This window comes from Equus caballus, chromosome 7 (genome assembly GCF_041296265.1).
Source record: "Equus caballus isolate H_3958 breed thoroughbred chromosome 7, TB-T2T, whole genome shotgun sequence".
Taxonomy (NCBI): Eukaryota; Metazoa; Chordata; class Mammalia; order Perissodactyla; family Equidae; genus Equus; species Equus caballus.
This window is the reverse complement of record NC_091690.1, coordinates 87,865,472-87,889,798: the sequence shown is the minus strand read 5'-3', so window position 1 is coordinate 87,889,798 and position 24,327 is coordinate 87,865,472. Positions and strand designations below refer to the sequence as shown.

General features: G+C 35.7%; 1 protein-coding gene across 2 annotated transcripts in view; it reads left to right on the top strand.

Annotated features, from left to right (window-relative positions):
- PIK3C2A (phosphatidylinositol-4-phosphate 3-kinase catalytic subunit type 2 alpha) overlaps window positions 1–20,620 on the top strand; it is a 91,117-nt gene extending 70,497 nt beyond the window's left edge. For both annotated transcript variants that reach the window (XM_001504950.7, XM_023646127.2), the window contains exons 21-33: window positions 646–738; window positions 1,992–2,121; window positions 5,825–5,961; window positions 8,040–8,209; window positions 8,763–8,919; window positions 9,880–9,989; window positions 11,876–12,083; window positions 13,276–13,400; window positions 14,929–15,046; window positions 15,136–15,208; window positions 15,542–15,651; window positions 15,739–15,864; window positions 17,499–20,620. In XM_001504950.7, coding sequence (XP_001505000.2) covers window positions 646–738; window positions 1,992–2,121; window positions 5,825–5,961; window positions 8,040–8,209; window positions 8,763–8,919; window positions 9,880–9,989; window positions 11,876–12,083; window positions 13,276–13,400; window positions 14,929–15,046; window positions 15,136–15,208; window positions 15,542–15,651; window positions 15,739–15,864; window positions 17,499–17,681 — 1,740 coding nt within the window. In that variant the 3' untranslated portion in view covers window positions 17,682–20,620. The remainder of the gene's footprint in view (window positions 1–645; window positions 739–1,991; window positions 2,122–5,824; window positions 5,962–8,039; window positions 8,210–8,762; window positions 8,920–9,879; window positions 9,990–11,875; window positions 12,084–13,275; window positions 13,401–14,928; window positions 15,047–15,135; window positions 15,209–15,541; window positions 15,652–15,738; window positions 15,865–17,498) is intronic.
- The last annotated feature ends 3,707 nt before the right edge of the window (window positions 20,621–24,327 follow it).

Sequence of the window (24,327 nt, the reverse complement as noted above, 5' to 3'; positions counted from 1 at the left end):
TAAATAGGAGAAGTAGAGATCTCATTTCAGATCTCACTGATGTAGAGGAAAGATAAGAGTATACAAAATTTCGTGCTCTGTTGAGGAGTTATAATAAAAGCTCAAACTTTTAATTATTTTTGTCTCAAGTTTTTAAGGTTTTATTTCTCTGCGTAGAGAGTAGTTGATGATATTTTACTCATATATGCTATGTTTAAGTTTCAAAAAGTTTGTTTGTTTGTTTTTTGGTGAGGAAGAGTGGCCCTGAGCTAACGTCTATTGCTGATCTTCCTCTTTTTATTTGAGGAAGATGATCCCTGAGCTAACATCCATGTCAGTCTTCCTCTGCTTTGTATGTGGGATGCCACACAGCTTGGCTTGATGAGTGGTGTGAATGGCAACCCCCTTGGATCTGAATGGGCAAACCCCGGGTTGCCAAAGCAGAGCATATGAACTTAACCACTACGCCACCAGGCCGGCCCCTCAAAAAGTATTTTTATATACCTTTTATTGGTCAGATAACCTAAAAAAAGCAGTTCACATGTGGTATTTCATTTGCCATAGTTCAAAGGAACAAGTGAAAGGAGAACTACCTAGGACAAAATATCTCAAACCCATTTTTTTTCCAGTGTTATCTTACTAATGCTTAACTCGTTGCATTTGTAGTCATGTTCCTTCTTCAGTTCTAATGCTGTGCCCCTAAAAGTCACAATGGTGAATGCTGATCCAATGGGAGAAGAAATTAATGTCATGTTTAAGGTAAGAAAAATAAGGTTACTTTGTTTTTAAACCATAATTTAGAATTCTTTTCTCAAATTCCTTTTCCAAAAATTGTAAAAGTAATTTTGTTTACTTAATATTTAATTAAATTGAATAATTATGTGAAAAATTACCACTGACATAAACTGTTCCCAAACAGATTTGGGAACAAATGTAACTCTGGGCTAGAACTGCTGCCTATGCACATCATAACTCTAGGCAGTGCCTTTCACACAGATGGTGATGTGAATGGTATTCGCTAGAGTTGTGTATTGTGAAACCCAAAACCGTGAGCAGTGGCACTGGTTTTTGGGAACGTATAACTTATCTGTGGGAAGCAGCAGGAGTGAAGTACTTACAGAGGAATCTATTACCAGTCAAAATTCTGTGTGTTGTGATCATAATTAGTATATTTTGAAGAAAGAATGGAGAGTTAGTTAATTCAATGAACTTGATTAGTAGTAGTAGTTCATAAAGATAGCTTCTCTTGAACCACCTTTGATATATATAGCAAGTTCCCCTATACTCAGATCTGAATTTGGACTCATTTTATTTTAGTGATGTAATTTGCCTTTTCCTGAAACAGTACCATCTGTTTGAATACAGAAATTTTGTATGTTGAGTTTTGATATTTGTTAAGGCAAATCCCTTCCCTTATTTTTTTCCAAAATTTTCTTGGCTAGTCTTAAAAATGTATTCATCATTATGTGTTTTTTAAAGTTATTTTATCCAATTTTAAAAAGAAAATGAAAACTCGATATGATTCCAGTTAGAATTAATTCATTTTGGCAGAGTTAACTTTTTTAAGTGAACTTTTTATTTTGAGATAATTATAGATTCATAGTCTGTTGTAAGAAATTATACAGCGATCCCGTGTACCCTTTACTCAGTTTCCCCCAATGGAAACATCTTGCAAAACTATTATACAATATCACAATCAGTATATTGGCATTGATACAGACAAGATATGTAATATTTTGATCGTCACAAAGATGCCCCATATTGCCCTTTTAAAAAACTGAATATAATTCACATACCGTAAAACCCAGCCTTTTAACGTGTACAGTTGAGTAAATTGAGACATGAAGAGGTTAAGTAACTTTCTTTAGAATGCTGCAGAAGAATAAAAAGGCAGTTCTGTTTTTCTCATTCTTCGCTCTTTTTGAAATTCCCCTCTACCCCTCGTTTATAGTATGTAATCTATTAAGTCTTTTGGAAAGGTACGAGTTTCATTTTGTTTCCTTGATTTCAAGGTTGGTGAAGATCTTCGGCAAGATATGTTAGCTTTACAGATGATAAAGATTATGGACAAGATCTGGCTTAAAGAAGGACTAGATCTAAGAATGGTAATTTTCAAATGTCTCTCAACTGGCAGAGATCGAGGTAAGTCTGTTAGCTGTGTCTTGGTATCTTATTTTTTTGTGTGAACTTAGCTCTGAGTGTACCTTCTCTAAGGGTCCTGATGCTGGTGCACTATGATCTCAGTAGTTTCTTACTTTAATTTAGTGTAACTTTATTGATTCATTTGCTCACTATCAAATAACTCAGTAAGTAGTTCTAATAAATGCTTTGTGCTTTGCAGTAACCAGAGGTGTCCATTAATTGACCCAATGGGGACTTTATGGTCTTTAGCTTTTGACTTAAAAGCAAAGCCATGTCTAAGTAAAACCAATTTTGATTTCAATTCTGCAAAATAAAATAATGTGTTTTTTCCTACTAAGAGCAGACTTCATCTTGTTATTTATTGAATAAGTCTTTTTCCTTACCACATACGTTAAGTGTGAATAATAATAGTACTACACTCGTGGGAATATTGTGATAATTAAATGAGATAATGAATATAAAATACCCTAGTATCTGATACTTACTAGGTGCTCAATAAATTGCAGCTGTTACCATCATTCTTATGCAACAAATGTTTTCTGTGTTTCTACCATCTAGCTGCAAAATGCTAGTAACATGTAGTGCTTATATTTTAGAGGGAAGCAGTTAAACACGTAAGTAATTAGAAATGCTTTAATAAGCTAAAAGTTCTAACAATTACAAAGGCAATGCTGTGGGATTTTAAAGGAAAGATCACCTATGGTTGGTGGAAACGAGAAATACTTCACAGATTCTAATCATAGACACTAGGAAGTCACCTGAAAGATTATATAATCTAACCTTTGTTTCTAATATTTGCCATTCAATTTATGCTTAAGTGTCTATAGTGAAGGGAATTCGCTGCATTTCAAGCTAGTCCATCTTATCCTGGATAGCTCTGATAGTTGTAGATTTCTTTCTTGTATTCACGTGAGTGGGAACTGACTCCTGGTGTCTTCTACCCATCAGTTGTAGTTCTCTTCATAGACTATCATATAATTAAGTCAAATCCTTCCTCATGATGACACGTATATTGTGGCCTCAGATCCTGAGTTTCATATTCTTCAGCCGTTTATCATATGTGACTTTAAGTTACCTTATCACCTGATTGTTCTCATTGTAAAGGGGTCAAGTGATCCATAGTCTCTAAGAATGGCACCTGGATTTTGTAGAATGCAGAAGGATGGGAAAAGTGGAGCTTTTTCCACGTGGAGCTTATTCACAAATAAAACCATCATACTAGCTCCTGCTAAACCGTGTCTTGACCATTCTATACTTATACATTTTGTGTCTTAGACCCAAGTGTAGGACCTTAACTATTAACTTTCTTGTTACATTTGATCCATTAGTTTTCAGCCTCTTGGGTTCTTTTTAAAATCTGAATTTTGTTATCTGTCATTGAACCTCTTAGTTTATGTCATGAACCGATGTGAAGCACATGTATTCTGTAGCTTCTGCTAAGTCATTGAAAAAAATGTTTACTGAGAGAGGGCCAAGGACCAATCCTTGTGCCATGTCACGAGAGATCTCCCTTTGGGTGATTGCTAAATTTTGGGGTACTGTATTTTGCTTGGTTACTTATCTACTTCATTGTGTTATCAGCCACTCCACATTTCTCCATTTTATCCATCAGGACAGTATGAGAACCTTACCAGTTTCTTTTCTCAGGTTACGATATACAAACTTTATCTTGTCAAAAAGGAAATAAGGTCAATTTAAGGATTCTTGCTGGTTGATTTTCATATAAGTCTTGTAAGATGGAAGTTGTTTTATCAAGCAGGATTCCTCAATGAGAGCCTATCATTTCGTTAGATTGGTGTTTCTGTCACCACACTTTTCATATAGTTCAACTTACTCTTTCTTATAGAATTCTTTATAACTTTGGAGACAATCAAATTCCTCTTGTTTTTTATGTTGATTCTAACTAATGGTTGAGTGCTAACTTTGTGCCTTGCTCTGTGCTAAGTTTTTCACTTCTGTTATCTCACCGTATCCTTAATTTTTCAAATGAAGAAATGATATCCACACCCTCTGAAGTTTTTAACAAGCACCTCAGTCTATAGTAATCCCTCCCTGCTCCAGATTCAGCAATTGTCTTTAATACTCACCAGACATTTACTGCCTATTTTGTACCTTCCCCACTGGATTGAATTTTTTTTTTCTTTTTAAAGATTGGCACCTGTGCTAACATCTGTTGCCAGTTTTTTTTTTCCTTCTCCCCAAAGCCCCCAGTATATAATTGTATATTCTAATTGTGCCTCTGGTTGTGCTATATGGAACGCTGCCTCAATATGACCTGATGAGCGGTGCCATGTCTGCACCCAGGATCTGAAGCCGTGAAACCCTGGGTTGCCGAAGCAGAGCATGCAAACTTAACCACTTGGCCACAGGGTCAGCCCCCCGACTGGATTGATTTTATGTTCTCTTAGGGCAGGCACCATATCTTACATATATAGTAGTACTGTGTCTATCTTATGACCTTTGGTCCACTGTTTTGTACCTAGTAATTTGTACATATGTATATTTGATTATGAAATTAGAAATTTGTATGTATATTAAAAATTTGATTAAATGTAATCATAGAATCAAGGTACAGGTACTCATTGAAAAAGGATATCACTATGAACTATAAACTAGATGATGGAACCAAACAAACAAAAGATACAAATGAATTCCTTCTGCCAAGTGTGACCAGACTACTAGGATTACAACCTGGCCCTGCATACTCTTTTTGGGGGTGACCTGGAAGCCTTGTTGACTTGTTTTCTTCCAATCCTTTGTCCAAAGCAGGTCTCTGTATCTATATCTTTTATTTTGACACCAGTGCATCTGCCTGATTTTTAAAATATATAAAACTAATGTTTAAATTATATAAATAATATATGCACGTAGTAAAATATCCATATAACATGTAATAGAATAAATTGAAGAGTAAATCTTAGTTTTCTCCCACACCTCCATCCTCGATCCTAGGCATCCCATTCCCAAAATATAACCACTTACATAGCCTTCTGGGAATATTTTGTGTATATTCCATCATACCTAATAGTCTTTCTTTTAAAAACAAAAGGTACAGTGCTCCATCTGGATTTTGTCTTTAAAAACATATTTTTGAGATCTTTCTATGTAAGCTCATAGAGATCTACCTCGTTGTATTCCATTGTGTAGATGTCCCATAATTTATTTGTTTGATACTTGTTTTAACGGAGTTATAGAGAAAACAAAAAATGATTTGCCCCGCCAGGCATTTACATTTCAATTAGGAAGACTAAACACTTACTTGAGACTGAAGGGTATCACAAGGACAGTCTTAATCTGTTCTTCCCTTTGAACGGGCTTAATGTACTCTGAAACACTCTTACGTTGCCCAAATATATGACTAGAGAAAATTTTTTGTGCTGAAATGTGACGTGGTGTATCTTGTAAGTAAGTGTATTAGCGAGGTCAGTATCATCTGGGTTTGTTGTTATTCCCTGTGGGGGTAGCACATGGATGTACAGACTATAGAGTCTCAAATAGTCAAATTCAACTTTATATCTTGGGAACTTCTGAAAATAAAAATAATTTTGATTGCTCACATTTTCTACCGTGGGCTGCCAGACTTGATTTTTTTTAAATGATAATTGCTAGCTGGTGTCTTATGTCGAAGATTGAAAGCTATAAATTTTTTAAAGGCTTACTTTTGGGAGATATTTTCGCATAGCTTAATGTTTTGTTGTTAAAGGCATGGTGGAGCTAGTTCCTGCTTCAGACACCCTCAGGAAAATTCAAGTGGAATATGGTGTGACCGGATCCTTTAAAGATAAACCACTTGCAGAGTGGCTGAGGAAATACAATCCCTCTGAAGAGGAATATGAAAAGGTGATTAGCATGTCTCCTTATTCTAAAAAACTTTGTAAAAAATATATTACATAGGTCTTAAGTGCTTTCATTTTTCAACTCTAGTGACTAGCCGTTTAGTCTAAGTTGTGAAAACAGCATCTTTCTCCAACTAAAGAAAAGAATATGAAAACAGAAAGCATTTAATGGTAGGAATCTTATGAACCAATGCTAAATGACCCAAAAAACATTTCAAACATGTATCTAGAGGCCAGCAAGACAGGTATTTTTATAATTCAGAAAGTTATATTTCACAAAGATCTTGGAAAAAGTTGTGGAAATGAATAAGAGTGGCTGCATGTTGTGGCAGTTAAGAGCAAGATTATGGGCCAGACTCTCTGGGCTTGAATTCAGGTCCCAAGTCACTCCAGCTATAGAGCCTTGGGCAGATTATTAACCTCTTTGTGCCTCAGTGACCTCTGCTATAAAACATTATAGTACATATTATAGTATTGAGTATATATTATGGTTGTAAAAAATAATAGTAGTATAAAGTTTTGTGAGAATTAAATGAATTAATATATGTAAAGTGCTACATAGAGTAAATTCTATAATTGATAGCTATTCTTACTATTGGAGGCATCAATTTTTTGTTTTAGTATACTTTTGAATTACATAATAGGAAAGGGAAATTTCTTAGGACACGAGGCTTCTGATGATCCTAAATTGGCCTAAGGAAGACTCAGGAACTTCCAATAGTGATTTAAGATCTCGGTTTCTTCTTCTTCTTATTTTCTTACATTATATTATTTTAAAGTGTACATCATTATATTTCAATTTCTGTGTTCACCAACCAAATAAAGTAGAATTTTGTCCTTTGTTGGTCTTTTAAACTGTTTAAGATTATTCCCTTTTCTTACTTCTTTGTGGCTTGGGGAAAGCAGTGTAGCAGAAGCCAATACTTGTTTATAGCAGTGTTGGCTCTTTTGTGATTTTAGGTAAGTTGTTTCACACAAAATAATTGTCAAGTAACATACATTGAGTGCCTTTTTTGCATTTGGCTCTTTTATGTGCTTTACTAAGAGGGAATATAACATTGTGGAGTCACATCGCCTGGGTTTGAATATCGGCTCTGCTACTTAACACTTATGTGATCTTGGGCAAATAACCCCTCTGTGTTTCAGTTTCCCTCATATATAAAATGCCAGTAATAACAGTACCTATGTCATTGGTTTGTTGTGAGATTTTAAATGAGTTAATGTATACATACAAAACACATATGTACACATGTATTCTGTGTGTGTATGTGTATGTGGAGAGAGAGCAGTGCAGTGCCCAGTTTGTGATAAGTGCTGTATAAACATTTGCCATTATCATCATCAGTAATTGATGATGATTTCTGGGGATTACAGGATAAAGTTAACCATATGGACATATAGAGCTCATATATGACTGCTCCATTCAGGAATGTAGTATCTTGAGAATAAACTAAATGTACATGCTTTAGATCAAAATATTCATTGTATGCATCTTGCTGTATTCTTCTGTGTGATATTATTTTAGTAGTTTAATTCTCAAGACAGACAGGCCTAAAAAAGAAGGTGTGCAGGTTTGAGAAACTTGCAGATGACACATAAGAGTCACCAAATGGGCAACAAAACACATTAATTATATTACTGGATGTTTAAAGATATAAGGTGACTTTCTTTACACATGCCCTCCCTACAAGCCAAAAAAAGGGAAAATTTTTTTTTATTCAGATTAATCTTGGGCCCAGTGTTACCACTTGTGGTAAGCAGCAGAGCCTATGAGGAGCAGGGTTCCACAAACACGATGCCTACAAGATGTTCAAAGGCAGCGTGTGCCCTAAGTAGGGACTGGTGGGATCTCTGCCTGTTACAAGACAAAAGCTACAGAGAAGGGGCAATAACCATCTCTAGCAGGGTGTTTTTGTTTTTGAAATATGAAAAGGCTGGCTTTTGTTACCATAACCGAGTTTATAAACTGTTGAGAAAGTGGATTACAACAGTGTTTTCAAAGAGTGATGAATTACTTTAAGGTAACCCTGCCTCTTTTAAAAATAATTTTTTTCCTAAAATAATTTTATCTCTTTATTATAGGCTTCTGAGAATTTTATCTATTCTTGTGCCGGATGCTGTGTAGCCACCTATGTTTTAGGCATCTGTGATCGACACAATGACAATATAATGCTTCGAAGCACAGGACATATGTTTCACATTGACTTTGGAAAGTTTTTGGGCCATGCACAGATGTTTGGTAGCTTCAAAAGGTACTAATATTGTTACTGTTATTGCTAAAGAAAAGAGGTGCTTCCTATTTCACAAATTAATGTCCCCAATCTTTTTTCTTGCTGTTTTTTGCCTTGTAGCTCCCTTTGAGCATAACTGGGGATGAAAAAGACCCTAAGAGATGACTTTACCTTGTAGTAGACAAGAATGAGTATGTGTGTGTAACCTTTGTTGAAATGAGTTAAGGTGTATTTTATTTTATCTAGTTAGTGATACCTATTAGAAATGTTCCTATTTGCATAATGAGTACAAAATTTTTCTCTCTGTATGTTTATAACTACTGTTTGATCTCAAATATCACCTTGAAAAAAATTTCATTTATAAGTTCTATCTAAATAATGAAATTATATATGATGGCTTTCCTGAAAATGTGAATTTTTTAAAATTATGCAAATTGAAAACTGCCTGATACTAAGTTTCCCAGTTGGAAATTGCTTTGGTTCAGATAACATAGTTCAATAACCATGGAATAGAAATAGCACTATTTTAATATCTTCTATAAATAATACTTTGTATGTGCTTTCTTTTAAATAGAGATCGGGCTCCTTTTGTGCTGACCTCTGATATGGCATATGTCATTAATGGAGGCGAAAAGCCCACCATTCGTTTCCAGTTGTTTGTGGACCTTTGCTGTCAGGCCTACAACTTGATAAGAAAGCAAACAAACCTCTTTCTTAACCTTCTTTCACTGGTAACTCTGTTCTTTACAAGCATTTAATTAATTTTATATTAATGCTACAGTGTATCAATATCTAAAGCAGGGATATTTTGTGAGTTTTTGGAATAAAATTTACCATAGTTTCAAATGTCAGGGGCCGGCCCAGTGGTGCAGTAGTTAAGTGCACACATTCCGCTTCAGTGGCCCGGGGTTCACCAGTTCGGATCCCGGGTGCGGACATGGCACCACTTGGCACACATGCTGTGGTAGGCGTCCCACATATAAAGAGGAGGAAGATGGGCACAGATTTTGGCTCAGGGCCAGTCTTCCTCAGCAAAAGAGGAGGATTGGCAGCAGTTAGCTCAGGGCTAATCTTCCTCAAAAAAGAAAAAAAAAGAAAGTAAATGTCAGATATATTATTACCAACATATTTAAAAATTACTGTTAGGTGAAATATGCCAGCTGCCATTTATGCAAAATACAAAAAAATAAGTCACTAGAGTGGTTGCCCTGGGAATGAAGGGTATCAGTAACTAAAAGGGATCCTCAGAAGGTTATCTGGGATGCTGATAAATAATTTTGTCTTCATCTGGATATTTTCAGATTGTGAACATTCATTAAGCTGTACACTTAAGATTTCTGTACTTTTCTGGATGTATATTAAGTAAAAAGTAAAAACAAACAAATAAACCCACTATGATTTTTTATGGTGACTGAAATTGATGTAGGGACAGATGACTAGACAAAAGGTCTGGATTTCACAGCTTTTATTCCATAAATTGGCTCTGTGACTTCCAACAATTGACTTCCTTGGCCTCAATTTTTCTCATTTATAAGAGAATCACTTAGGTCCTAAAAACACTAACAAAACTCTTCAAACCTGTGATTGTTTTTGTTTGTCTTAGTTCGATTACTTGGCCACCTTTTAGGGAGGAGTGGGGAATAGAGTTTTAAAGAATTTAACTCACAAACTTCTTTTTCCCTTTCCTATAGATGATTCCTTCAGGGTTACCAGAACTTACAAGTATTCAAGATTTGAAATATGTTAGAGATGCGCTTCAGCCCCAAACTACAGATGCAGAAGCTACAATTTTCTTTACTAGGTAAGACATATTTGGGTATATTAGAGAAGGCACATACAGTTTAGTTTTGATTTGTTTTCCTTAGTTTAAACAAATGCTATATATCAAAACACTGACAGGAAAAAATTGTGATTCACAGGATTAACAAATAGTAGATTTATCAAAAGTTTATTTTATGTCAAAAGTTTATTTAATGAATAAATATAAAGGATTTGCAATAGTACTTTAAAAAATACATTTATTTCTCTCAAAATATGATCTCAAGGTTTATTATGTGATTTCACTTATAAAGATCCTATTTATGAACTATTTCTGTGAAACATATTTTCTACAGTGCCAAATACAAGGGTTTTTTTCTCACATGATAACTGTACCAATCAATTTTTCAAGATTCTGCCATAACAGTTTTCAGGCATGCCATAAGTGCTTACAACAGTGAATTCTGGGACATTGCCCTAATAAAGCGTTATTATGTGACATAGTACTTGGAACACATATACCAGTGACTGGCATTTAACTTGTCATTATTGCTTTAAAAGCAGCTCTTCCTAACAAATATGTTCTAAAGGCCTGGTGAGCAGGTTGGTTACTGGCTAGTGGTACCACTTCATTATAATGCCACATCAGGGAGGGGCACATGAGCTCATGTTCTTTTCTTTCCTATTCTCTTGCCTTCTTCCTCTCAGTGGAGAAGAGGTAGAAAACACTGGACTGGGCTTCTCTAGTCTCAAGAGTCTGGGCTGAATTGAATTGGAGGAAGCTGACTTTTGTATAGCCTTCCAAACTAAGCCTGATAGTTTAGGTATTGATGGGTTTTTGTTTTGTTTTTCAAAGAGATCTGTTGGCTCCCCTGGGCAAAACTATAGAGCAGGCATTTATTAATCAGCTTGGGCTGCCATAACAGAATGCATAGACGAGGTGGCTTAAGCAACACAAGTTAATTTTCTCAAAGTTCTGGAGGCTAGGCAGTCCAAGATCAAGGTGCCAGCTGACTCGCTTCCTAAAGTGAGGGCTCTAGCTTACAGATGACTGCCTTCTTGCCGTTTCCTCACATGAAGGGGGGAGATAGAGCAAGAAAGCCTGAGATTTCTTGTCTCTTCTTATAAGGACACTAATCCTGTTGGATCAGGGCTCTACCCTCATGGCCTTATTTAACCTTTATTACTAACTCCATAAAGGCTTAATGGGGTCGGGGCTTCCACACGTGAAGTTGTGGGGGCACAGACATTCAGTCCAGCGCAAGGCAAAACTCTTTCCAGGAGGTTCTCTGACTTTTCTTGTTTAACCTCTTTCCTTTTTCTGTACTCCTTTATCCTGTTTCTGAGACTTCTTATTTCCTTTGCTTGCCTAAAATGTTTTATCCAGGCCTGCCTTCCAAATTTATCACAACCAAACTCCCCATCCTGTCAAAACTTCTTTTTCCAACTGAGGGAAATTATGATTGTCTGAAGAAGGTATCTAGTACTAGATTTTACTATTCTACTCTTTGATAGAAGAGATTTTTTAAAATTTGGATTACTTTGGATGCTTCCTTCTATACCTGTTTGTCACCTTACCCGTTTATTACAGGAATAAAATAATGAATCATCTTTTTGGCATTATACCAATCATCTTCTATCCCTAGTAGCTTTTTAATTAGTGTTCGACCCCACAGAGCTCAAGGAATCCAAGCATCATTTCTTGGAGACAGTGGGATGGGATGGAATGGAAACTTTGTGCTAAAATTTTTTGGGGGGGTGAGATATATTTTAATGGGTTTTTGGCCTATAGAACAAAGGGAATCCTTGGCAAAGTGAGAATCTGTTTAATATGAATGAAAGTGTTTTTTATCTTTTATTATGTTAAAACAATTGAGCATGTGTTCTCATGAACATTTACTGTTTACACATTTTCTGATTATTTTGTAGGCTGATTGAATCAAGTTTGGGAAGCATTGCCACAAAGTTTAACTTCTTCATTCACAACCTTGCTCAGTTGCGTTTTTCTGGCCTTCCTTCCAATGATGAACCCATCCTTTCGTTTTCACCCAAAACATACTCCTTTAGACAAGATGGTCGAATCAAGGAAGTCTCTGTTTTCACTTATCATAAGAAATACAACCCAGATAAACATTACGTAAGTGTGTAGAGACTCATGGCTGCGTTATTGTTGTCCGGTCCCTCTTCCTGCACTGACTGCTGAAGTGCCAAGAATTTGTTCTTTTCAAACTTCTTTCTTCCATGGATGTTCCAAAACTAAGTAATCGTACTGAGAGCATCCCTAATTGTTTTTTGGTATTTATTTCTTGGTAAATTTGCTCTAACACCATGAGGGACAAATGATATTCTTCCTTTCACAGATAAGACTAAAAGGGTGGTGCTATTTTGCTTTTGTCTTTCCTAATCTTCAATTTGTTCTTAATTTCAAAGGTAAAGCTTGCTCACTGTAACAAATTCAACCAATGTGGAAGCATATAAAGTAAAAGTCTTAAGTTCTCATTCCACTCTTCAGAGATGAAATATTTTAAAACACACACACAAATAAAGTTTATTTTTGAAAAAAAAACAAGGTCTTCAGCGTGCTTTTTTCCCCCAATATATTTTTCACCCCTGTGCTAATATTTTTGTTGGATAATACTTTGCAGTACTGTCAGTCTTTAAATTTTTGACAAATTGATAGATTTTAGAAAGTGCACTATTTTAATTTTCATCTGTTTTATTATTAGGAAAGTTTTGCATGTTTATTGAGTATCTTATCCTAACACCATTTTATTGAGTAGTCCATTCTTTCCCCCAGTGATTTATAATGCCACCTTTAAATATACTAAATTCATATATATCCCTGAATTTATCTCTGGTCTTCTGTAGATCTGTCTGACTCTTTCTGCACCAGGGTTTTACTCTTCAGAGTACTGTGATTGTATAATAGATAAATATCCAGTAAGATATGTTTTCCCTCATCCCCTTGCTGCCATAAATTTTGCCTTTTTTCTCATTTACTCTCTTAAATGAACTTACTATTTTCATTCGAAATGCACTAAGTTTATAAATTTGGGAAATACATTTATTATATTTAATCCTGGAAATAAAATGACTTTCACTTTCCACTTCTTGTTTATATTCTTGCAGTGGTTAAGATCACTCTTAGAATGTAGTTAGATGTGCTATATATATGAAGACTTTTATATTTGCTGTTTCCTATTGGTGACATATATATTACCAAGTGAAAAGCACTTGGGCTATGTATAATGGTCAAGCTCTAAATCTTCTTCCTGTCAGGAAAGGTTGTATTATAAATCTAATGTGTTTGGGGTATGATTTCTTTTCAGATTTACGTAGTCCGAATTTTGAGGGAAGGACAGCTTGAACCATCATTTGTATTCCGGACGTTTGATGAGTTTCAGGAACTTCACAATAAGCTCAGTATTATTTTTCCACTTTGGAAGTTACCAGGGTACGTTCCCATCTTTGTACATTAATCCTTTTTTTTTTTTTTTTTTTTAAAAGATTTTATTTTTTCCTTTTTCTCCCCAAAGCCCCCCGGTACATAGTTGTGTATTCTTCGTTGTGGGTTCCTCTAGTTGTGGCATGTGGGACGCTGCCTCAGCGTGGTATGACGAGCAGTGCCATGTCCGCGCCCAGGATTCGAACTAACGAAACACTGGGCCACCTGCAGCGCAGCGCGCGAACTTAACCACTCGGCCACGGGGCCAGCCCCTACATTAATCCTTTTTTTACAGGAAACAATTGAGTATCTAGTGTAGGTCAAAGCTTTGTGTTAACAGTAAGATACTATGAACCATGTGTGACTTATTTTCCTTTGTCTCATAAGGACCTAATATAGTACTAGACATAGACAAGAAACTGTAAGTTTTTGTTGAATGAATAAACAATGAGTAAATGATCAAGATCTTAAACTTAAAACATAGGATATTCCAGCCTTCTGATTTTAGTCGAAGCTTTAAATTTGTTGTCTCTACCACAGTAAGCAACACAGGATAATAGTTTGGAATCTTGGTTTTAAAAAGTCAGATTTTTAATCACTGAAGAAATAATCTGTTATGGGCATACCGAACTTCTCTGAAAAATAATAAGCTGAGGCATTGAGACTGTATATCAAAATCTTAGTACTTAGATTTGTATCTGATACCCTTTGGAAACTCTCAGTTTTAATGTAGCTAACGACCAGTAGTTTTCCTGTATCAAATTGCTCATATTCTTCTCAGAATAGATTTTAAAAGTGAGGAGGCAGCAAAGTGGGCATCAGAGTTTTATTTCCATGTGCAATCTCATTTTTCCACTGCCACCAAAATAAGCAGAATTAAGATTATCTTGGGGCCGGCCCCGTGGCCGAGTGGTTAAGTTTGCGCACTCCACTTCTGAGGCCCAGGGTTTCACTGGTTCGGATCCTGGGTGCTGACACGGCACCGCTCATCAGGCCATGCTGAGGCGGTGTCCCACATAGCACAACCAGAAAGACCTACAACTGGAATATACAACTATGTATTAGGGGGCTTTGCAGAGAAGAAGAAGGAAAAAGAAAAAAAGATTGGCAACAGATGTTAGCTCAGGTGCCAATCTTTTAAAAAAGAAAAAAAGATTATCTTGATTTGGGCCCTATGTAATTTGTTGATTTTACTGGCATCTACAATAGGTATGGCTGGTTGAGTAATGATTATTTTGGAGGATAAGATCTGCATAAAATATTTGTGAATGATTCATTTTAAGAAGAAATAAGTAGAAAATAAGTAATAAGCAAAACAATACCTTTTGTACCAAGGTTCATAAAAGGATAATGGATACTTGAAGTATTTCATCTCTAGTACTCTGAAGAGAAATCATGACAGATTATAGTAGATTAAGACTCCATTTTGTATTTAAATATATAAAAAAGTGTATTTTTAAGTAAATATTGTCCTCGAGTCTGCAAATACAATATGAAATAATTTTAAATCCCATTTGTTTTTGTTTTTGTTTTGTAGCTTTCCTAATAGGATGGTTCTAGGAAGAACACACATAAAAGATGTAGCAGCCAAAAGAAAAATTGAGTTAAACAGTTATTTACAGAGTTTGATGAGTGCTTCAACAGATGTAGCAGAGGTGACTGTCCTAACTGAAAAATAATAACATGCTATTTTTTGTGCTACACTATATTTAAATTAATAAATCTTTTTCTTCCTCTATCTTAGTGTGATCTGGTTTGTACTTTTTTCCACCCTTTACTTCGTGATGAGAAAGCTGAAGGAATAGCTAGGTCTGCAGGTGAGATTCTTTTTTCTCTTTATTGATAATTCATGGCTTCCCTATGACCTGCAAGTCTGTAACTTCTCAGTGGATGTGGCAGAGTGACAGCGGGGTTATTGGCTGTAGTCTAGTGAGAATGAGAGGAGGGCATTCTTTCTAAGCCAGTCTATTTCTGGATACACTTAATTTTCCTGATGGAGTGTGATTACTAAACAAATACTGTCAGTGACTACCAGGTTCTTTACCTTTTTTCCCCCATGTGATGGTCCTGGAATTAAAGTAAAATTTTTTATTGCAGCTTGAACCACTGCAAGCAAGATAAAATAAAGATGAGCATATTTCTATTTTCAGATGCAGGTCTCTTCAGTCCTACTCCAGGCCAAATAGGAGGAGCAGTGAAATTATCTGTGTCTTACCGAAATGGTACTCTCTTCATCATGGTGATGCACATCAAAGATCTTGTGAGTGATTGCAAATAATGATGAGTGTAGAGGGAACCTGTGCCTTAGTAGGAAGCACTACTGTTAAGGAAATGCTTTTTTTTGTAGGTTACTGAAGATGGGGCTGACCCAAATCCATATGTCAAAACATACCTACTTCCAGATACCCACAAAACATCCAAACGTAAAACCAAAATTTCACGAAAAACTAGGAATCCGACATTCAATGAAATGGTAAGTTAAAGTAATTTCTAAAGGTTTCCTAGTTTTGTTGTTTTGAGATTTTAAAATTTAAACACTTTAAAATTTTTAGATATCAGTTGCTGAACTATGTATTGTACTAGTTAAGCAAAACAATAGTAGTCCAATGGTATTTAATAAAATGGTGCAGAATTGAACCCTTAGTCATAGACCTTTAGACCTTTTAAAAAGATCTCAGGGGCCATTATTCAACTCCTTTTCCAGTGCTTGAACCCTCTCTATAACGTTTTCAAAAGTGGATGTCCAATCTGTGCTGAAATAGTTCCAGGCCATCTAGTTGGTTTTGGGCAGCTCCAACTCTTGTTTTTTTACTGAGCTGAAATCTTCCCCCCCGTAGTTTGCACCTGTTGGTCTCAGTTGTCCTTCTTGGAACCACACAGAACTCCTCTTTTCCTGCTACGTGGCAGCCCTTCAGATAATTGAAGTTAGGTGCCCCTCCTGTTTATTCTTTTAAAGCATCTTCAGTACCTTTACCTTTGTTTGATAGAATGTAGTTTCAAAATCATCCTCCTAATTTGTTTTATCTGTCAGCAACCCTCTTAAAATAGATTGCCCCCAACTGAAAGCAGTAAGCAAAGCATCAGCGAACAGTGGGGAGCAGAACTGTGACCCTGCTGAGCTACTCACGGTCAACTTATAAACTTACTGATTTATTAAAACCCACTAATCCTTAGTCAGCTACTTCTTTAGGATAAACACCACGTTATTTGTGTGCATGAACATTACATCCACACAAAAATGTCTGGGTAGAGATTTGGAAGCAAATAATTCTGAATTTTCATCAAGCTTATAAACTTATGAAAATCATAGAATGTCCTTTCAGCCCTTTACAAGCATATAAAATGTTTGGTGAAGACCAGTTGGTATTATTCTCAAGAAGTGGTATTGGCTTTTTTCTAGTTAGTGTTGTACTTTCAAGAAAATGAAGTGTGGTCAGTTTTTTAGTTTTTATAGTCAAACAGTGGGAAGGACTAGGTTACGGAGATGTTTCTCAGAAGTTATGGTGAGGCTTTCCTGAAAAAAAATTCTAAGTGTTTAATGTGGTAAATGTTTGCAAGAATAGTTTTCAACACTCCGTATTTGCTGTACACTGCATTTATAGTTTGTGAGTTTGCACTGAATTATGGATAATCAGAAATTATCATTTCATGGTATATAAAATCCAACAGGAAAAAGACAACAAAAGGAAATTTTAATTTCTCATTTTTTGTAAAATAATTATAATTATGCTATCCCTACTTGCTTCCTTCCATTCTCTTTTTCCCAGCTTTAGATCATCTTAAGACATACTACCATGTAATTTCTCTTCCCTTACCCCTACTTCTGTCTCAGAAAAAACATGCTTTTAGTTTTTAGGCAATAGTAATTTTCTACTTTGTGCATTCCTATGTCAGACACTCAGAGGAAGGATAATACAATCCAAGACTCCTGAAATATAGAATGTGCATCTGAAGTATGAAACAAATCCTACCAGATGTGTCATGATCTCAATGTCATTAATTGTAGTCATGCTAATAATCTCACTTATGTTTTTATTTAAAATAATCCAAGAAACCAGACAAATAAATAATTTGTAACTTACTGTTTCTTTTTTGCCTTTGCTGTAGCTTGTGTACAGTGGATATAGCAAAGAAACCCTAAGACAGAGAGAACTTCAACTAAGTGTACTCAGTGCAGAATCTCTGCGGGAGAACTTTTTCTTGGGTGGAGTAACCCTGCCTTTGAAAGATTTCAACTTGAGCAAAGAGACAGTTAAGTGGTATCAGCTGACTGCAGCAACTTATTTGTAAGCTAGTGAATTTCTGAGCTTTGGAAGCACGAGCAGTTAGACTGGTACACACACACACTTGTGAACTTTGTATAGTATTTTTATACTTGGACAGAAATTATAAAGTAAATGTACTTGCTGCATTTCAACACATCTTTTGGACCAACAGTCATATAACTTTTATGAATTTGTTGAAGTCATTGCCGTTTTAAAGTCATATAGAATACTATAAACCCTACACTTAATATACAGTAAGTCCTGAAAAAGAGCTTGAGCTGGTGAAGGATTTAATCCTTTCTTGAGTAATTCCGTTTGGTCTGATAGTACTGTGTCAGCTCAGCCAGCTGTTGTGCATTGTTTCTCACACAGACACAGTGTGTTTGTTTTCCTGTTTTGCACCTTTTACAGCCTTTACCACTGTGTATGTTCACAAACACCAAAGGAAAGGAAAGGTGCAGGATGATCCCATAAAATGAGCTGCTATTCACAGGGCCGAAAAGCAAAGCACAAATAATAGTTATGTTAAGAACTACTAAGTAGTTTATAGAAGTAGAGGAAAACGATATTGCTTTTAAAAATTCATGTCTTCAAAGCCTTTTTCAGAATAAGTGCCAATCACTGAAGTTGTAAATAATGGTGCCTTAACTTCATATGCTTCCCTGGCACTTCATTCTGAATTTTTTCCTGACTTGATAAATAACTAGAAAGTAGTTTTCACTCACTTTCAACTTATTAAAGACAAGAAATTATGTATACTAATGCTTTTCTCACAGAAAGATCATTTTCTCCACTTCTGATATGTGACTTAGTTATTTAAACAGTCAGCCATTTGATTTATTTTCATTGCCCAGTAACTGAATGAAATTCATCAATACAGCATACACTAAATTCCGTCATTCCATTATAATCCTACATTTATTCCCAAGAATGTGAGTTGAAGTTTGGTAATTTCACCTCCATATATCTATACTTCACTCCCTCATTAAACAGGTGAAAATTGTTCACCATGTGCCCATTCCTGTTTGGTAGAAGATCTCCATGAGTAGGGCAGACGCTTCACAAGAGGCCCAGGACAAGAATTCTAGTGTCCAGACTGAATTTTAATGTAGACTTTTATGGCATAGTTTGTCTTATAAGCTGTCTACTTACATTTGTAAACATTGTACATTCACATGAATTACTGTCCTTAATATAATGGAATTCAGAATCATAAGGGACATGACTGAAATTATTCTACAGTAACCATTAAGCTTCATTTTTATTGTTCATTCGACTTCACACATAATTTTATGTTTAGTTTGGATAAATATATATATATATTAATTCTCATGGCTAGAATAGAAATTCAGACACTTTTTAAATGGTAATAGAGATTGTAGCAATCTAGTTGCTATGAGATAACTGACAAAATATGCAATGAAGAATACCAAGAAAGGAAGGACAATCTCCAATTCAGTTGCCCAGAACAGAATTTTTATGAACTGTGCAAATGTTTAATGTACATGCTGATACTTGCAGAGCAGAAGTAGAAGAGTTAGGGATGTATCAGTGGGACAGGTTAAAAAAAAAACTTGAAATTTTTGGTGCCTAACACTAATGGTCCATTTGTAGGAAAGTCCGTATGATATATGAATGTCTTTTTCTTTTTTTAATGTTAAAATGTGTTGTCTATTTAATAAGTTAATTAAAATGCAGATCAAAGCACCACCGTTTATTTGCTTTTTCCACATACAGTTAACATGTCCTTAAAGTGTGGTAAGTAGCTTTGCAAATATGAAGAAGTACTAGATATTTTCACTTAAGCTTTTGAGATCTAATTCCATTCCATGAGTTGTCACTTAGCCACTGTAAAAAAAAAAAAAAAAAAGTACTGTCTTGGTAAAAGGTCATTGTTAATTGGACTCAATGTATACTGCCTATTGCAGTCTGTTACAGCAGTGTCTTTTAGCACAAATAATAGAGCTAGAAAATGTGCTGTCACTTTTCAATTACAGGATATCTGGATTCTTATCTAAAAGTGTATATTATGATTAATACTGTATAGTTAACCAGAATTCAGGACATGTGGTAATATTTTCTCTTAATTTAATTCATGTTGTGCCTTCTTTGGTCATGAAAAACACACACACATTTTACATATATTTTAATATAACTTATTTCTTTGTGAAATGTTAATCTTCAGCCCTTACCAAAAAAAGGGACAGAGGCGCCTCTTTGCACTACTACTATCAGTAGATTTTAAATCAACTGTTTTTTTAAACCTTTTGTTAAAGCTTGCATTAAAGTAAATCTGAAACAAAAGTTGAAACTGGCCAAGACACTAATTTTTATGTATAATCACAATGTTTTATACCTATCTTTATTGAGTAAAAATAATTATGCTACGTGGAAGTCCTGCACCAGAAGAATTCTTTCCTCTTGCAGTGTTTTTGGATTTGAAAATAATGGTTTACTCCAAGAACCTGTTATTTTCTCTACTGAGGAACCCAACGTAGAACTTGCACTGACATTTTTATTACTGCCTTTATAAGAATCTCTAGGTATCTAAATTTTAAGGCATGTATGATCTTTGATAAAGTATTCTTTTATCTTTTCACATTAAAGTTGTATAAAAGTTCCAATATCTTGCCTTAAATTGGTTGACTGTTCTTTCTAGGATTCAAGTATTGTGGCATTTAAACAAGAAAACATTCAATTTTGATACTTTGATTTCAGATCAAAAAAGACTGAAGCCCCACTACCATAATTCATAGATTTATTGACATGCTTTTTGACTAGCAGTGCAAATATGAATGAATATGGCAATTAGTCTCATCGATAAGAACCAAATACTTTAATTATATTAAGGTAGCAAGTAAAGATGTATAATATTTTTATTAATACCTTGAATATATTCAGTGGATTGATTGTGACTTCATAACTGTACTATGATTATATTAAAATATTTCTGGAATAAAGGAACTCTGCTATCATTTCTTTCCTCGTCAACATATTAAGATTTTTGGTTCCAAACTTTGCTATGGACTCACTGCTGCTGTTCTTTGTCTCTCACCCAGGAGTTTACTAGGTTCCAGTAATCCTGAATTTCAGAACTGGCCTGTCAGCTGCCCCTAAAAATGTCCAGATACTGTGTCTGATTTCTAAGTGTGGTTATTTAAAGGTTTGGATTGCCACTTGCTAGAGCCTGATCACCATTTCATAGAAGTGAGATGCTTCTATGAGTGTGGTCTCTGGTCTGTGGTAGTTTACTTAAATAGTAAATAGTATTGTAACATCATGTTACAGACATCGCTACAGAACAGAGAAATGGAGATTCTTCTAATACCATACCTCCCTCCGGGAGCGGTAACCAGTGTGAGGCTGTGGTTCCCTGACCCTAGAGATAACATGTAAAAGGTCCCAGAGACGATGAAAGAACAATCACTTAAACAATTAGAGCCAGTTTCTTGAGGTGATAAACTCAGTTTCTATCAGGAAAAAAATGACTTTATTTCACCCTTAATTACTCTTTTGAAACGCTTTATCAAATTTTAGACATACACAAAATTAGGTAACCGTATAATGAACTCCATGAATGAATCCATTGTGTACCTTCAACACTTATGACCTTAGAGCTAATCTTGTTTGATCTGTATTAACTAGGATGTGCCTAGGTGTAGAGATCTTTTTATTTTTTTCTCTTTAGGATCCTTAGATCTATGGACCAGTAACTTTCTTCAGTTCTGAATAATTTATTATGACTTCTTTTCCACTTCACTGTTTCTCTCTTCAACTGTTTAACCCATCCATGGAATTTTTAATTTTGGTTGTTGTAGTTTTCATTTCAAGACAACTATTTGGTTACTTTTGTTTCTTTGAATCATGATCCAGGAAAGACACAAGACTGCCAAGATCAATGGGGAAATAGTTTTTTCAATAAATTGTCCTGGGACAATTAGATAACCACATGCAAAAGAATGAAGTAAGACTCTTAGAACATACAAAAATTAATTCAAAATAGATCAAAGACCTAAACATAGCTAAAATTATAAAACTCAGAAGAAAACATAGGTGCACATCTTTGTAATCTTGGATTAGACAAGTTTCTTAAGTATGACACAAACAGCACAAGCAACAAAAGAAAAACAAATTGGGCTTCATCAAAATTAAAAACTTTCATGCATCAAAGGACACTATTAATAAAGTAAAAAGACAACTCACAGAATGAAAGAGACTATTTGCAAGTTATAGTTCTGATAAGGGCCTGGTATCCAAAATATTGTATAAAGAACTTTTAAAACTCAACTACAGAAAGCAAACCCAATTTAAAAATGGCCAAAGGACTTTGAATAGCCATTTCTCCCAAATGGCCATCATATGAAAAGATGCTCATCATCATTAGTCATTAGTGAAATACAAATCAAAACTACAATGAGATACCAATCCATACCCATTAGGATGCTAGAATAAAAAACAAGTGTTGGCCCAGCCCTGCTGGCCTAGTGGTTAAAGTTTGGCACATTCTGCTTCAGCGGCCCAGGTTTGGTTCCCAGGCGCAGAACCACACCACTCATCTGTCAGTAGGCATGCTGTGGTGGTGGCTCACATAGAAGATCTAGAAGGACTTACAACTAGAATATACAATATGTATTGGAACTTTGGGGAGAGAGAGAAAAGAAAAGTGTTCGTAAGGATGTAGAGAAACTGGAGCCCTGTTACATTGTTGGTGGGAAGGTAAAATGGTGCAGCTGCTGTGGAAAAGAGTTTGGCAGTTTTCAAAAAGTTAAACATAGAGTTTACCTTATGACCCAGCAATTTGAAATATATGCATAATCTCCAAGAGAACTGAAAACAGGTACTCAAATACTTGTACACAAATGTACATAGCAGCATTATTCATAATGGCCATAAAAAGGAATGAAGCACCGATACATGTTACAACATGGATGAACCTGGACAGCATTATGCTAACGGAAGAAATCACACACAAAAGGCCACCATTGTTTGATTCCATTTACATGGAATGTCCAAAATAAGCAAATCCATAGAGACAGCAAGCAGATTAGTGGTTGCCAGGGGCTGTGGGGGGCGGGGAGAGTGGAGAGTGATTGTTTAAAGAGTACAAGGCTGTCTGGGGTGATGAAAATTTCTGGAATTAATGGTGATAGTTGTGCAACATTGTGAATGTACTAAATAGCACTGAATTGTACACTTTAAAATGGTTAAAATAGCAAATTTTATGGTATGTGAATTTTACCTCAATAAAAAAATGTTTAAAAGTCCATACAGTCAATTTTTAGAAACCATTTTGGGGGCCGGCCTGGTCACACAGCAGTTACATTCACATGTTCTGCTTTGGCAGCCTGGGGTTCACTGGTTCAGATCCCGGGTGCGGACCTACGCACCGCTTGGCAAGCCATGCCGTGGTAGGCGTCCCACATATAAAGCAGAGGAAGATGGGTACGGATGTTCGCTCAGGGCCAGTCTTCCTCAGGAAAAAAAACCCAAACCATTTGATCACTGAACCTCTGCCTTTTTTAATAAATAATTGTGTTAACAGTGACTATTTTTTAGATAGAACTATAATTTTCCCTTTTTCTGTCTTTAAAAAGTCAGAAGGTTCCAATTTACAAAACTTCTCAAAACATGCCACATATAAAGGCACTAGGGCATGGCTTAATAGAGGCAAACAGCATTTGATCACAATTCAACACCTGGGGCGGCCCAGTGGTGCAGCAGTTAAGTGCACACGTTCCGCTTCGGCAGCCTGGGGTTCGCCGGTTTGGATCCTGGGTGCGGACATGGCAGCACTTGGCAAGCCATGCTGTGGTAGGCGTCCCACATATACAGTAGAGGAAGATGGGCACAGATATTAGCTCAGGGCCAGTCTTCCTCAGTGAAAAGAGGAGGATTGGCAACAGTTAGCTCAGGGCTAATCTTCCTCAAAAAAAAAAAAAAAGGAAAAAAACATTCAACACCTATCATAGTTAATCACATCATAGTTAATCTTTGATATTACTGAATATACAAACATGGCCAGATGAGGTGAATTAAAAACTAGGGCATGGCTTAAACATCACTAAAACCCCAAAAACCCCTGAAATGATAGTTATAATTCCTATTCCATGAAGAAATATTTGAGTCAACATTTCTGTATCCTTATTAGAAAAGTTGTATGGTCTTTTTAACAACTGATTTTTTTTAACAGTGGTATTCTCACAGCAGTCCAGCACGAGTGTTGGTTATATCACAGACATCCCTCAGTCATTCCACTACAAGACATAACTAACTGACGATGTGGGGGGCTGAGGGCCAATCACTCCAGCAATGCTTGGGACTTAAAAAACTCATGTGGAACGAAGTGACCTGATTCCAACCTCACAGATGTACTCTAATCCAGGTCTGCATTGCTAAATCATATTCTTCCCACTATCTTCTGCTTCCTGAAATAGAGTTTGTAGTCTAGACATCTTCAAATGGGGGAAAAATTACTTATTTAGGTTCATTCTTTCAAATTATTCAGTGCCAACTTCTTGCCTGCCTGGCACTGTTCTGGAGGTAAAAGCAATGAACAGTCTACCCTCCGAGTTCAAATTGTATTGGAGGCAGGCGACCAAACAAGCAACTAGAAAGGAAAACGTTCGAGACTCACGTGCTATGAAGATCATCAGCAGACTATCGTGCTGGGA